General features: G+C 35.7%; 1 protein-coding gene across 1 annotated transcript in view; it reads right to left on the bottom strand.

Annotated features, from left to right (window-relative positions):
• Nucleotides 1-4,581: 4,581 nt before the first annotated feature.
• The window catches only part of LOC137408323 (facilitated glucose transporter protein 1-like), a 30,857-nt gene continuing 20,767 nt past the window's right edge, over nt 4,582-14,671 (bottom strand). Inside the window, exons 9-13 of the mRNA XM_068094813.1 lie at nt 12,209-12,304; nt 9,878-10,090; nt 9,655-9,736; nt 6,375-6,502; nt 4,582-6,002 (exon numbers count right to left, since the gene is read on the bottom strand). Of these exons, the coding sequence (XP_067950914.1) occupies nt 5,808-6,002; nt 6,375-6,502; nt 9,655-9,736; nt 9,878-10,090; nt 12,209-12,304 (714 nt within the window). The 3' untranslated portion in view covers nt 4,582-5,807. The remainder of the gene's footprint in view (nt 6,003-6,374; nt 6,503-9,654; nt 9,737-9,877; nt 10,091-12,208; nt 12,305-14,671) is intronic.

The raw sequence follows: 14,671 nt of genomic DNA, 5'->3' as shown, positions 1-14,671 counted from the left end.
GTTGGTTCACCAAAGGCCTCCAAATCGATGAACATTTATAAAAACCTCTGGATGAAGCCAAAAATTCATAGCTTAGCATGATCGACATAAAATTCTTAGCTAAACAGAAAAATAAACATGTGGTATACGCAAGTGAAGGTTTTACTCTATTACTAGCAGCTTTCATGGATTAATGTATTTGCGAATGTGTTCATCCGCGAATAATTTGGTCCGCGAATATGCTTGAAAAGACAATTTTCACGAAATTTAACTCCGCGAATAATTTCATCCTGCAGCGTATTTACCAAGTTTTTATACAGTGATAGTGTAGGCACACATGGGTGCGTAAGTGACAAAGCTCTGCGCTGGACCGACAAGCAGATCATGTTTCCAAAGGGAGCTGTAGTAGAGCGATAGTTCTGAGACGCCTGTCAAGTGTGTCAAGAATATGAATAGAATATGTCAAGTGCTATGTCTGTATATGAAGCAACAAGAAAGAGAGACCTGCGGACATGCAAAACTGCAATGCCATTGGTTGCTAAGGTTTCTATGGCACATCGAACAAGTGTTTCGCTTCAAACAGCGACATTAAAGCACAACAAAATGAGTGACACGGTTGTTCATGGTGTGGTTTACACGATGTCATTGTAGAGCCATATGAGTGTGTGCCACTACAATATCACTGTATGAAAACTTGGCAATTGTCGGCAAAGGAATAGAGTTTAGCAGGCACAACCAATAAAACTACTATAGGAATCAACCACTTATAGGTAAATCATATTTCTAAACTCCAACAAATTGGTAATAACACTCGGCCATCTTCTGTCAAGCATTGTTGCAAAGTTCAGTGGCTCAACAGGTGTTGAGGAGTGTATCCTACAGTCAGCAGTTTTAAACCATCTTATGTATATCTGTAGACATATCCAGCCACTATACATACCTCCTTGCTTTTGCCTAGCATTTCACAATGCCTTGCTGGACCTATTGAACTTCCTCCAGTGTTTGAAGCCAAAGGCATGTCGAGACACATACCCTCCAACTAAAAACAACTAGACCATCGGTTTGAGTTGACTGACTTTTAAAATACCAACAGAGAAGTAAAACTGAGTTCGCTACGTTTTTATCAGGGCTCCATCCTTCAGTTAGAGACTTCAGTATCTTTGGACAAATAGGGTAGTTATTGTGAGCTAGATGAAGTTGCTCAACCATGTTACCACCTGAAAGTGAGAATTCTTTTATACTCCTCTAGTGGCTCCAGTAAAAGCCTGTCACCGGTTGGAAGGTTCTCAACAGGTGTACAGACCATTGTTGCTGTCAGGAACAAATGGGCCGCAATTTCAACCTAGTCAAAATCTTTAGATAAGTCTTTAGAACTAGGGAAACAGGCCAAGGGCTGCTGTTTGGTTTCAATCTGAATTCGAAGTCATTATAGAAACTAGTCTTGCTTTTTGAAGGCCGAAGCCATGGCCATTACATCTTTTTCTATGCTAGCCTATAATGATGAGAATGGCTTAGGACAAAAGCTTTCGAGATTTGGTCTGCTTAATCTGAAATACGGTGGCCCCAAGTCGCAGGTCTCGGCCATCGGTATTGATGACAGTCCTCAGATTTGAGTTGTAATGTGCCATGACGTCAGCCGATGTCAAACCCTTTTCACTTTTTAAATTTCTGATCACACAACAACATCAGTACCATTAACATACATGCACAACATACAAAATAAATGCGTTCAAATCAGGATACAGCATCACCACAGCGAAAGGATGCTTATTTGCGCCATCTTATGCCCTAGAAAGAATGACAGGCTGACAAATTACTTCATTTCACTCTGTGAGTTAAACTTCGAATGCTAAATATGTTGATGTAATAATAGTAGTGTTAATAATAATAGTAATGTTAGTAATGATAGTAATGTTAGTAATAATAGTAATAATGAATAACAATAGTAATGTTAGTAGTGATAATAATAATAGTAATGATAGTAATACTATTAATTTTAATAGTAATTATAGTAAGAACAGCAATAAAAATAGTAATAATAGTATAGTTAGTAATAATAGTAATAATTGTAATGATAGTAATAATAGTGATGATAGTAATGATAGTAATAATAGTAATAATTGTAATGTTAGTAATAATAGTAATGTTAGTAATAATAGTAATGATAGTAATAATAGTAATGATAGTAATAATAGTAATGTCAGTAATAATAGTAATGTTAGTAATAATAGTAATGTTAGTAATAATAGTAATGATAGTAATAATAGTAATGTCAGTAATAATAGTAATAATAGTAATGATAATAATAATAGTAATGATAGTAATAATAATAATGTTAGTAATAATAGTAATGTCAGTAATAATAGTAATGATAGTAATAATAGTAATGATAATAGTAATGATAGTAATAATAATAATAATGTTAGTAATAATAGTAATGTTAGTAATAATAGTAATGTTAGTAATAATAGTAATGTTAGTAATAATAGTAATGTTAGTAATGATAGTAATAATTGTAATGTTAGTAATAATAGTAATGTCAGTAATAATAGTAATGATAGTAATAATAGTAATGATAATAATAATAGTAATGATAGTAATAATAATAATGTTAGTAATAATAGTAATGTTAGTAATAATAGTAATGTCAGTAATAATAGTAATGTTAGTAATGATAGTAATAATAGCAATGTTAGTAATAATTGTAATGTTAGTAATAATAATGTTAGTAATAATAGTAATGATAGTAATAATAGTAATGTTAGTAATAATTGTAATGTTAGTAATAATAATGTTAGTAATAATAGTAATGTTAGTAATAATAGTAATGTTAGTAATAATTGTAATGTTAGTAATAATAATGTTAGTAATAATAGTAATGTTAGTAATAATAGTAATGTTAGTAATAATAGTAATGATAGTAATAATAGTGATGTTAGTAATAATAGTAATGATAGTAATAATAGTAATGTTAGTAATAATTGTAATGTTAGTAATAATAATGTTAGTAATAATAGTAATGATAGTAATAATAGCAATGTTAGTAATAATTGTAATGATAGTAATAATAGTGATGTTAGTAATAATAGTAATGATAGTAATAATAGTAATGTTAGTAATAATAGTAATGTTAGTAATAATTGTAATGTTAGTAATAATAGTAATGTTAGCAATAATTGTAATGTAAAGTAAGTAATAATTGTAATGTTAGTAATGTTGATTACTATTCTTAGAATTACTTGTTGACAAGTTAGCTAACCTGATGAAATAGCAAACTTAACTCTACCTACAACTGTATTGATACATTCACTTATAATTTTCTTAAAAAACCACATCCAACTCAATTTACAACTATATGGATAACTCTATTCTATTACTTACAACTAACAAACATAGACTATCTTCACAGCTAGTGGCTGCTATAACATAGTCAGTTTCATGAGAGACTTCTATGATTACTCCATATTTTGTACAAATATGAAGCTGTTTTGTTATTTATGATACTAGATTTAAAGGATTTGACAATCCTGAAACATTCTTATTTTAGTAACTAGCTTTCTTCCATCGGTTTTCCTTCCTCTGCCCTGTCACCATCTCCATATTGAGTATTAAGATGTTCAACCATACGTAATATACATGGAATATAGTTCTTTTGCATCCACCCATCATCGCTATCAAATTCTACAAGATTTCTAGCAAAACCAGCTTGGGTCTAAAAATTTAGCAGAATTGTACAATGGCAAAGAATAGAAGACAAAACAAACAATAGCTACGTTTGAGCAGCGTATTTGTTAGACAACTTTAACGAATTAAACGTAACTGTTAGTTTGGTTTCACTGATCCCTTGCAGTACTGAATGAATCATTGGGTGGTATACTGCTGCACCATTAGTACTGACATACTTCTAGGTTGTCAACTTGTAATAAAATTTGATATATCTAAAGATGACCTTACACAAATCTTTGTCAAACTTATCAGAAAGTGTCGGTATTTATCTATCATTTGCAATTTTTTTGATGTTGGAGGTGATCTGGTTGCCAGGATGTTGTTAGATTAAAATAAATAAAAACTTTATCGCTATTAAAACACTCAGAAGAAAAATGAGGTCACTAATTGTTATCGTTGCAGTAGTTGATATCGGCTATTGCGTTCATGTTGAAGCATTGCGCGTCTCTATTATGTCGGTCTCTTTGCAATTATAAATGTCCATAATCACACTTTTGCGTGACCTGAGCGTTTTAATCGCGATGAAATTTTATCGATTTTAATCTAGAAACAATCTGACAATCAGATCAGCTCATACTTCAAAAACAATCGCAACTGATAGAAAAATATCGATACTTCCTCGTGAAATCTAAAAAACTCTGTACAATTTCATCTTTAAAATAATATATTGAAGATGTTTATAGCCTCTTAATTGTATCATCTGTATGACAGGACTCGCTATGCTTTAAAATAAGGGGTGACAAAACCCTAAGCATTTTGTCCGTTGTTGTAATTACGGGATTTTGTGTTATACTTTATACGCCGGTTAGAACTTGACTCATCACCAGGTTGAATATCTAAACAAGGGTCATACAAGGGTCACATTATTCAGTGAAGCATCACTATGAACAGTGCTTCTTGTAATCAGGAATCTTATAATTTCAAAATTTCTTGAGTTGATATGAAACAGAAAGCATTATGTATTCCCATATATATTCAATTGAAAACATAATCTATGATTTGACACATACAAAGACTAAATTAAATATGCTAAACATCATATAGCAATTACTAAACATTATATAATTGTATAATAAATATTACCAGGACAACAATTATGCACCATCATGACTGACTGCCGTTGAGCACAGCTAAGTTTGTAACTACAAAAATAAGTTAAAATTTATATCTATTATAATTTTAAAAAGTCACCATAGGATTCTCTCACTCCGATTGCGACAGTGATGCCTCTTGAAACCTGGCTATGTTAATCTAGAACAACATTGTGAAAGTACTCGAGTTCAAACATAGGTTAGTTGTTCTTTTGGTTTTTATGTTAAACTCTGCTGAGAGCTTTCGAAAGCAGAAAATGACAAAGAATGCAAGTGTGATGATATGAAATGTGATAGAGCTAGGACCAAACACAACTCATTTTGCTGAGTTCATTAAAAGATGGTAATCTATGCAGGGATTTCGTTGTTTATGGCATCAAAGGATAACTGGCCAGCTATCTGTCTTTAAACACAAAATTGAGCAGATAAGGATAATATTTTGTAGAAGGAAGCAGCATTTTATCCATGGAAACACGCGATGGCTTCATTAATGTTTAAATTAATATCAGCAATAAATTATAATACTATTAATAAATTTCTAACTTTATATCAATTTTCTTATTATTATGCGTGACTGCTCTCTGCGAGCCCAGAGTCAAACTACAAATGTAATACAGTCACCTTGAGAGAAGGTTCGATCTGCCATACGCACTCTTAACATTTCAAATTTTCAAGTTCTCCATAAACTTTCAACAAGCGTATTCAAGTCAAACTATGGCAAATTGCTGTTCAACTGCGAGAATTCAACATATTAAGACAAAAATTGTCAAGACTTTGTGATCCAAATATCAATGTGTTTGATGTTAAATTGATAAGGCAAACTGTCACATAGTTGTAAGGCCAGCTGTCACATAGTTCTAGAGCCAATTGTCACATGGTTGTAAGGCCAATTGTCACACGGTTGTAAGGCCCTTATTTAAACAAGCCAAAATGTATAATGAACAGTTTGGCCTGCTTAAAAATGTTGTGCTATCTACTAGGAAAAAGCTGGTGGAGGAAGAGAAAAAGCCATTAGGTCGTAGCAAATGTTCTATAATGCCTTCTCTCTTCCACGGGGAGAGTGCTAATGTTCTCAACAGTTTTGTAGTGAGAGGTGATGCTAAGGGCTGATCGTCCCTTAGTCTCCAGCGCTCGCGAGTAGAGAAATGTCCAGCATATGGCAATAATAGCCATAAAAGGTAGGAAGGCATAATTCTGCATTGCGAGCTACAATAACAAATTATTTGTGTGACTCCAAACTATAAACGCACGACTATTAACTTTGGATATATCAAATATCTTGCTGCCAAACTGAAGTCATCGTTACTTTTAAAAACTACTTTTAAAAGCATTTTTGGCAGTTATCATTCTGAATGACTTGAGGAATTATTGCCTCCATGTGCGAGGGAGATGACTCTCTCCGACGCCTACAGCCTGGTTGATGATGTTGGTGCATGATTACAAAGTTTTGCATAGACAGCTTTGATGCTACTGTATATAAACACGGAATTGTGCACTGCTTTGTGGCATCATGTTCCAAAGTTAAAATATAAAAACATAGCCAACTGTATCCAATAGCAGACTCAAGGTCAATCTTACCTGAATAGATGGAAAGGAGACACCCACAAGAAAGTTGCAAGACCAATTGACCGCTATGGCTATGCTGATAGCCCACTTCCTGGACGCCATATCAAACAGCTCTGCTGTATAGATCCAAGGAATGTTGGCTACAATAAAGTATTGATTTCATTAATTGCCATGGCAGCTATAGCAAGACTTATTGTATTAAGATGCACATGTTTCCATGAGGCGATTAATCCGCAAATTTACATAATCGGAAAAATTAAAATAACAAACCAGCCGGTCAGGTGAGTCTCGTTACTCACAAATTCTTATCGAATGTTTCACAATTGTGAAAGATGAAAACGGCACTTGTAAATAATGCACAAAACCATACTGTGCAAGCTATTCCATTTTAAACATTTTCCACATTTCAGCCATTCCTATTGAAAGCGTGGTGCTAAGCGAGGCATAAGTGCGTCGCTATGACTTGCGGCGGAGAACTCCTTATTTCTTTTAACAAAGCAAAGGCGTTAATCTGCAACAGGCGAATGTCCATTTAAACCCTTATTTCACAGTAACTCGATGTGTGCGCACAACTCCAAATTTGCAGACTCTGCACAATGAAAACATACATGTAGGGTAGTATAAAGGCGTGGTCACACGAGCACTGAACCGACGTAGGATCGGTTCGGTTCGGAGGCTGGTTCGGTTCGTGGCACATGTCACACGGCCACCGAAGTAACTTCGATTCCTAGATACCATACGTATAGAGACAGGACACGGTTTCATTAGTAGTTGTTATGTATTTGAGTTAAATATTTCTATTGTAAACAAAAAAACTTTGAGGAACAATTATAAATTATAATTACACAGCAGATTTATCAGAAGATCGTTCGGCTGCTCAAAATAAATCACTCGATACAAATATTTTGCTAACCCTTCCCATCAACATAATTATATTTTTTTTATTAACATATGAATGTTTTTCTATGCTGAGTACATAACAAACAAAAACAGTCTTTATCATAGTACTGTGGTTTTACATAAATAAATCAGTCAACGATAGTTCATCAGGATGAATATGACACATTACTTATATTCTACACGAAAGAAAATCACAACCATTCCCCTACATTTATGCAAAACCTAAGTGCAACATCTTACATTTATGCAACCCAATCACAAGTCCGGGTGAACCTTGTCGTAAATTGCTTCATATTGTTTATTTAACGAAATAAAAGTATCGTCCCATTTCTTTTTTAACTTTACTCACACGCACGTAAGAAAAAATGTGACGCGTGCTCGCTAGAATTCTAGAATTTTAACCAGCCAATAAGAGCAAGGGTTCGGCACGAAATTTCGAGCAGTACCGAAATAGTTCGCTTCGGCCAGAAATGTCCTCAGCCGAACTTTTTAGAGCTGAAAACGACGTCGTTTTGCGTCATTTAGTTCGGGACGGTGCCCTTGTGACCACGGCTTTAGTTAGAAGGGCGGCAATTGTAAAACAAAGCATTATTATGTTTAGCTAAAATTCTAGCAGGAATGCTGAAATGTTGCCAAAAAAATTCAGCAAGTCATGAGAGGCCTTAATATCACCTTCAAGGCCGAAAAGAGCCAATAAAGGCTGGCTATGCGCACCGAAATTGCTAACACATAGTGTAGATATTTGCTGTGACTAAACACATTATGCGCCGTGTTGACAAATAGATCGACCAATGAGCAATGGCCTCAGTCATGTGAAGGCCATGACATCCTTACTAGATTTTCCAGCACAGCCACCGAAGTACTGTCAGGATATTTGAATTGTAACATGTATAATAAATTATTTGTTATAGAAATAGCATTTATGCAGATATTTGCATATCTATATTTTGTTCCAAAAAAATGATACACGCTAACGATGGCAAGAATTACCACAAAATACTTCAAGTTCAAGCCGAAAATTGAACGATAAAAAATGGGATTTTAACTGATATAATTACCAAAAAAATACCTGAAATTTTTTATAAAAGATTCCAATTTATACAAGTGACTTCTGTATATTTGTTACAAGTGAGAATGTCTTTATCTTTTATATAAATGTTGTTGGTGTGAAGTCCTGTTGTCATCAGAATTCAAAAGCCAATCAGGGTCTTGACTAGTACGCATTGGAAATGAATAAAATTGAATCAAGATTGTTCAATCAACTATTTCAGTCAATCACACAGGCGTCGGTATTATCTCATCGGACATTAGCCAACATGTTCATTTTAGAGCGATGCATTGACAATGCATATGTGATGCATTGGCTACGCAAAGGATGCATGTCATCGGTGTGTCTGTATAGCCAGACCTCTAGCCATGAGAGGACTTAATACAATCCTCTTCAGAGTCGAACATAACATACAATCAATGTAACAGCCCAAAACTAATGTGGAACAGTTGTAACAAGTTGTACTTTACTAAAAACAAAAGTTGCAACGCTGATTAGATTAGTGTTAAGAACAAATTGAATTGATAGAGAAAGCAGCTTTGGATTATGAGTAAATACATTGAAGAGGATGGTTGCGACAAATAGATGTAATCTGGAGCACACTACAGTCGTTTTTGTACTTAAAAAATTAATTTGGTCTGGAAATCGTTTTATAATGTGAAAATTTCGTAGATAGAAACACTTTTTACCCTATAAATACTCTGATCAGCTCCAAACCTTTAAAATCAAACAACTTTTATAAAATACAAAAATGCATTCAAACCTGTAACAAATACAGGATAGAATTAAATTACTGTACATTTAACGTAAGCGAGAGTTTTGCACAATGTAAAGAATAAAATTCTTTGTTTATCATTCAAACGACTCTTTTTTTCATCCTTTTCTATTATTTCTTGCTTTATTTGAATGTACTAAAGACTCTTTTTACCACTTTTGTCCATCACTTTTTCCATCACTTCCTTGAAGCCCAGAGTGAATAAAACTTATACTCACAGGTAAAGTTGCAATAAACACAAATAAACATGATAAAAAGCTGTTCGAACTCGTCTTGCTTTACTGAATATCATTAGTGTGAGTCTTAGGTTGCGTTGATCCTCATTGGTCGATGATAAATTGAGGATATTGGGAGCTGTGAGTATTAGCGTGTATTTTGAGGTTTACACTGAAATTTTCTTCGTAACAAGAAACAATATTTTGCCTAAGAAGAGTTTTGTAACCTGAAAGTTTTGTATGCAGAGCCTTTTGCAAGCAGAGGTAGCGCTGATTTGCTAAACATGGCAGTGCAAGAAGCAATGCTCTCAGCGTGTAATATGCGAGAGGTAAAAACTTAGAGCAAGACCTCACCTGGCCCGACAGCCCAGAAGATCAAGTATGTAGCGACAAAGATGATGCAAAGGTAGCTCATCCACTCAACCCCGGGCAGCGCCTACGGCAGCACAACTGGCATATTAAAGAACAGAAAGAAGGAATTGCAGCAGTAAATGATACACACAGTGAGCAAAATACAAAAAACAACTTTGCAAGGCGAATGGAGTTGTCATAACCCAACCTAAAGCAGCAATCGCACCTGAAAAAGGAGGAATGTGGAAAGGAGAGCGAGAGAGATAAAACCTCCTCCCATTCCATAGAGATGCAGGGTTCTCCTACCGAGTCGCTCTACAAGGACCAGACTGACCAGAGTCATGATGATGTTGATGCCTCCGAGTGAAAGAGTAGCATACTGAGCAGCGTCATGGGTGAGACCAGCTCCAAGAAATATTATGGTGGAGTAGAAGATAACCTACAAGATTAGACACCGTCACACACAACCTTTACATGCACCTTCAACTACCAGCTTGAATAGTACAGAAATGAAGGAGTTTTTAAAAATGTGATTACATCAAATTTTAGTAAATTTTTATCAGAGAGCATAGATGTTGTTCTATCTTTTAAGACTGTGCTTGTTGTTTTATCAGAAAGCATAGATGTTGTTCTATCTTTTAAGACTGTGCTTGTTGTTTTAGAAGATCTGACTGCCAAAATGCTTGAAGATTAAAATAGACAAAAATTGATCAGTTAAAACGCTCACAGGAAACAGATGTGGCCATATTGTCCGAAATGATGTTTATAATCGTGAGACAGCCTGTCCCCCTCTCTCTCGTATTCACGACGGCTATTGTATTCAAGTTGCAGTGTTTTGCGTCTCTATTGACAAATATTTTATTTTGTATTTGCTCATGATTGTTAGAATAAAATTTAAAATCTAGCTTCACGTCCATTGCGGCAGTCCATCGCGGCAGTCCATCGCGGCAGTCCATCGCGGCAGTCCATCGCGGCAGTCCATCGCGGCAGTCCATCGCGGCAGTCCATCGCGGCAGTCCATCGCGGCAGTCCATCGCGGCAGTCCATCGCGGCAGTCCATCGCGGCAGTCCATCGCGGCAGTCCATCGCGGCAGTCCATCGCGGCAGTCCATCGCGGCAGTCCATCGCGGCAGTCCATCGCGGCAGTCCATCGCGGCAGTCCATCGCGGCAGTCCATCGCGGCAGTCCATCGCGGCAGTCCATCGCGGCAGTCCATCGCGGCAGTCCATCGCGGCAGTCCATCGCGGCAGTCCATCGCGGCAGTCCATCGCGGCAGTCCATCGCGGCAGTCCATCGCGGCAGTCCATCGCGGCAGTCCATCGCGGCAGTCCATCGCGGCAGTCCATCGCGGCAGTCCATCGCGGCAGTCCATCGCGGCAGTCCATCGCGGCAGTCCATCGCGGCAGTCCATGCAGATGTTTCAAATGATTCAGAGATAGGTTAATTAAAATTTGTTCAATTGGTTTTCTACAATTCTGTCAAGATGATTAGAAAGTTTTAATCAACAGTGACAACATCAAAAATGGCTAATTTCAACAGGGAGCAGCATCATAACTTGAAGTCATCATAACACTTCACCGTAACGCTAGTAGCCTATATAAAACTCTACATACCAATTTCAAACTCTGTCTGACTTTATCAAACTCTATACATCTATACATGTATTAGCTATGTATGATGATAGCAAACTTTGTATGAATAGATCACACTCTGTATGCATATACATGTTTATCAAACTCTGTATGACTATATTAACTCTGTATGACTATATTAAACTCTGTATGACTATATCAAACTCTGTATGACTATATTAACTCTGTATGACTATATTAAACTCTGTACGACTATATCAAACTCTGTATGACTATATCAAACGCTGTATGACTATATCAAACTCTGTAGATTACCAACTCTGTATGAAGAACCAAGCTCACAGATGAATCAGTAGGAATGATACCAGGAATATCTAACTGGGAACATAAAATCTCAACAAATTGAGAGTAACAGAAATGAGAATCTCAGGAATATAATAAACAATGAGTTTTCACCATCAGGAACATTTCCTTATCATACTTCAAGGCATTGAATAAATTGAAATTATAGTGACAAATGCAGCACAATTAGTCTTTCACCGAATACTGTTGGAAAGTAAATCATTTCATAACAGCGATAATTCATGTTGCTACAAAAATATAATAATTTGATGGCGAATTAATAAATAGTTTTTGCATTTCAATCTGGAGAATAGGGTGAAGAATAAGGTGAAGAATAGGGTGAAGAATAGGGTGAAGAATACGAAGAGGTGTAAAGCTATTCTGTCCAAAAGGGGTCTAGTGATTAGATTGAGAGTGTGTTACCTTGGAGTAAGAGTGTGTAACCTTAGAGTAAGTGTATGACCTTGAAGTAAGAGTGTGTGACCTTGGAGTAAGAGTGTGTGACCTTGAAGTAAGAGTGTGTGACATAACTACATTTCATCTGAATTCACATCAGGAACTCTTTATATTTCTTGACTGCAATTAGACCTAACTAGACAAAAAACTTTAAAAAAAGGGCTTACAGCATTGATTCCACCAAGCTGTTGCGATGCGTGCATGACAGAGGCAACGGCCAGAGGGCGCCACCTGTACGTTGTAAACATGTCTTTTAGGCTCACCTGCAAATATTCATATACATGTACATGTGTCAAGAAGCAGCTAAGCTGAACAATGAAGAGTGAAATCATAAAATTTCCATACAGCGTGCAAGCAATAGTTTTCACAGTTTAAAGATGTGGTTGCGTCAAAAAGGTTGATTTAATAAAAAACATCAGCTACAATTTGATGTCATTTTTGTCTTTGTAGACCAGTCCTGTCCAGAGATATATGCATTTGAATGAGGCCATCTTTTAAAAAGCTCAAATTCCAGCAGGTGCTTTATCCGTGACGTAACTAGTGATACATCTGAAAAGAGTCCACGAGCGATAAATATAAGTTCGCTTCATTAGCCAATCCTCAGCACAAAATTTTTGTATAGGTCGTAATAAATGTTATCACTCATAAATCGCGTTGCCTGTGATCTCAAATTTAGGGATTTTACTCTATTATTAAATCGCATGAACATCGATATTTACTAAATTAATTAACATCGTTACTTTAATGGATTACTCGATTGACACGTTTTATTGACAAACAACAGAATTGTAAAAGTTGCTGTAAAGTTACTGCGAATGTGACTCCGAGTTTTCTGGGCATCAGGTGGTTAATGTGCTATGGAGGAAGATAGGAGAATGGAGGTAAATTTATCTTTTACTTTGAGTCTCCTATAGATATACTGTTGAGTTTACATTCAGATTACATTTCCCTGTTTGAGGTTATTATGTAATTTCCTGTGCGCGTGCGAGATACGTATGTACAGTGAGTTCTTGACGGCTTCTTTTTAATCCATAGCATCTAGCAATAAAATGGCTTAGATTGATGAATATACTAAAAGTAATATTTTTAGTACTCATTAATACATGTACTAATTAATAAAATTATAACTTTTTGCTATCACTAATGATCGTTTTATGATTTTTTTATTGGTTCACCTAGCTACATTTGCTTCAAATTTTCTGTGGCAGTTTTATCTAGTAAATTAGATTTATGATTTGACTTTAGATGTTCACTTCTCACTTGTAGAACGTGAAGAAAATCGATTGATCAATGCAAATCTTTAACTTCCAGAACAAAGCTTCGAACCGTTGGCTTGGCGTACTTATGCTTTTGTTTAACATTTATTCATTTTTAAAATTACACTCGCAATCTATCTAACTTTCAATTTGAAAGCATTCAGTAGATATGCGTTTGAATGACATATCTATGAATGAAATATGTTTATTGCATTTGTTTTACTGATTACAGGATGTTTATGTGGTCCCACCAGCCGAAGCAGCTTTGTCAGTGTGGAAGCTGCCATAAATGGGAAAAAGAGACTTGAATGTGTGCTGCATAAACCATGATGTTTTGTTTGAGTTTGCTGCAGTAGATGAATTTGTCTTATTGTATCAGCTAAAACTATGTGAGTGGCCACTACTTGATGAATATTTTAAATAAAAGCTTTATGCCGAGATGAACATTTTTTTGCTTGTAAAAATTATATAATAAAATAATATTGTTGAAGATGATGCAAAACATGATTTGCAGAACATTGATATATCATAGCCCCGTTGAGACCTGTGTTGAAATCTTTTCTGATAGATGGATTTATGAAGTGCAATCAGAACTGCATTGACAGGCACTTTTGCATAGCTCGACCATTTGTTTATTACTTGAATCAACTAATCACATGTGGCCAGTGAACTTCTTTCTACACATTGATACTAATAATGACTCGATAACGTTGACAGTCAACTACACATACAATGTACATGACTTTTAGGGATGTAGTTGCTTTCGCCACATATTTTTTTCAAAGACGAAGCTTGCTCATTTTACTTACGGTAGTAAGAAACTAGTTTTCCGTGTGGGCAATGATATACAGCCCCGCCCCAGGATAGGCGACGGGCATAATGTGGGCGGGGCTTTTGGGAGGCTGTATATCGTTAGTGTGGGTAGCGACGAAACTGTGCGGATACAAAGACTTTATTCTACATAGTTTGCTTGACAGAATTACCGCAGACCGGTAGAATTGGTAGTCGGTACTAAGATGTTTACACAACATTTAGAAGAAGCTAATATGACAAGTTTTTAATTTTCCTTGTTTGAGGCCTTTGAGACATTGGTAGTAATGTATCTGTTGCTGAATTTAAAATTTTATTCTAGCCAACACGAGCAAATACAAGATAAAATATATGCCAATAAAGCCGCGTAGGGCTAGACTTTTATCGCAATAGCCGATGTGAATACGAGAGATAGAGACAGGTTGTATCACGCGTTACATCATTTTGGGCAAGTCTGGGCATGATGTTTGGCATGAGCGTTTTTACGGCGATCGAATTTTTTCGATTTCAATCTTCAAATATCTTCGTAATGAGATTGCCTAACGCAACAAACAACATATCAAC

This window comes from Watersipora subatra, chromosome 11 (assembly GCF_963576615.1).
Source record: "Watersipora subatra chromosome 11, tzWatSuba1.1, whole genome shotgun sequence".
Classification (NCBI taxonomy): domain Eukaryota; kingdom Metazoa; phylum Bryozoa; class Gymnolaemata; order Cheilostomatida; family Watersiporidae; genus Watersipora; species Watersipora subatra.
The sequence above is the reverse complement of the archived record's forward strand: the minus strand, read 5'-3'. Positions and strand labels throughout refer to the sequence as shown.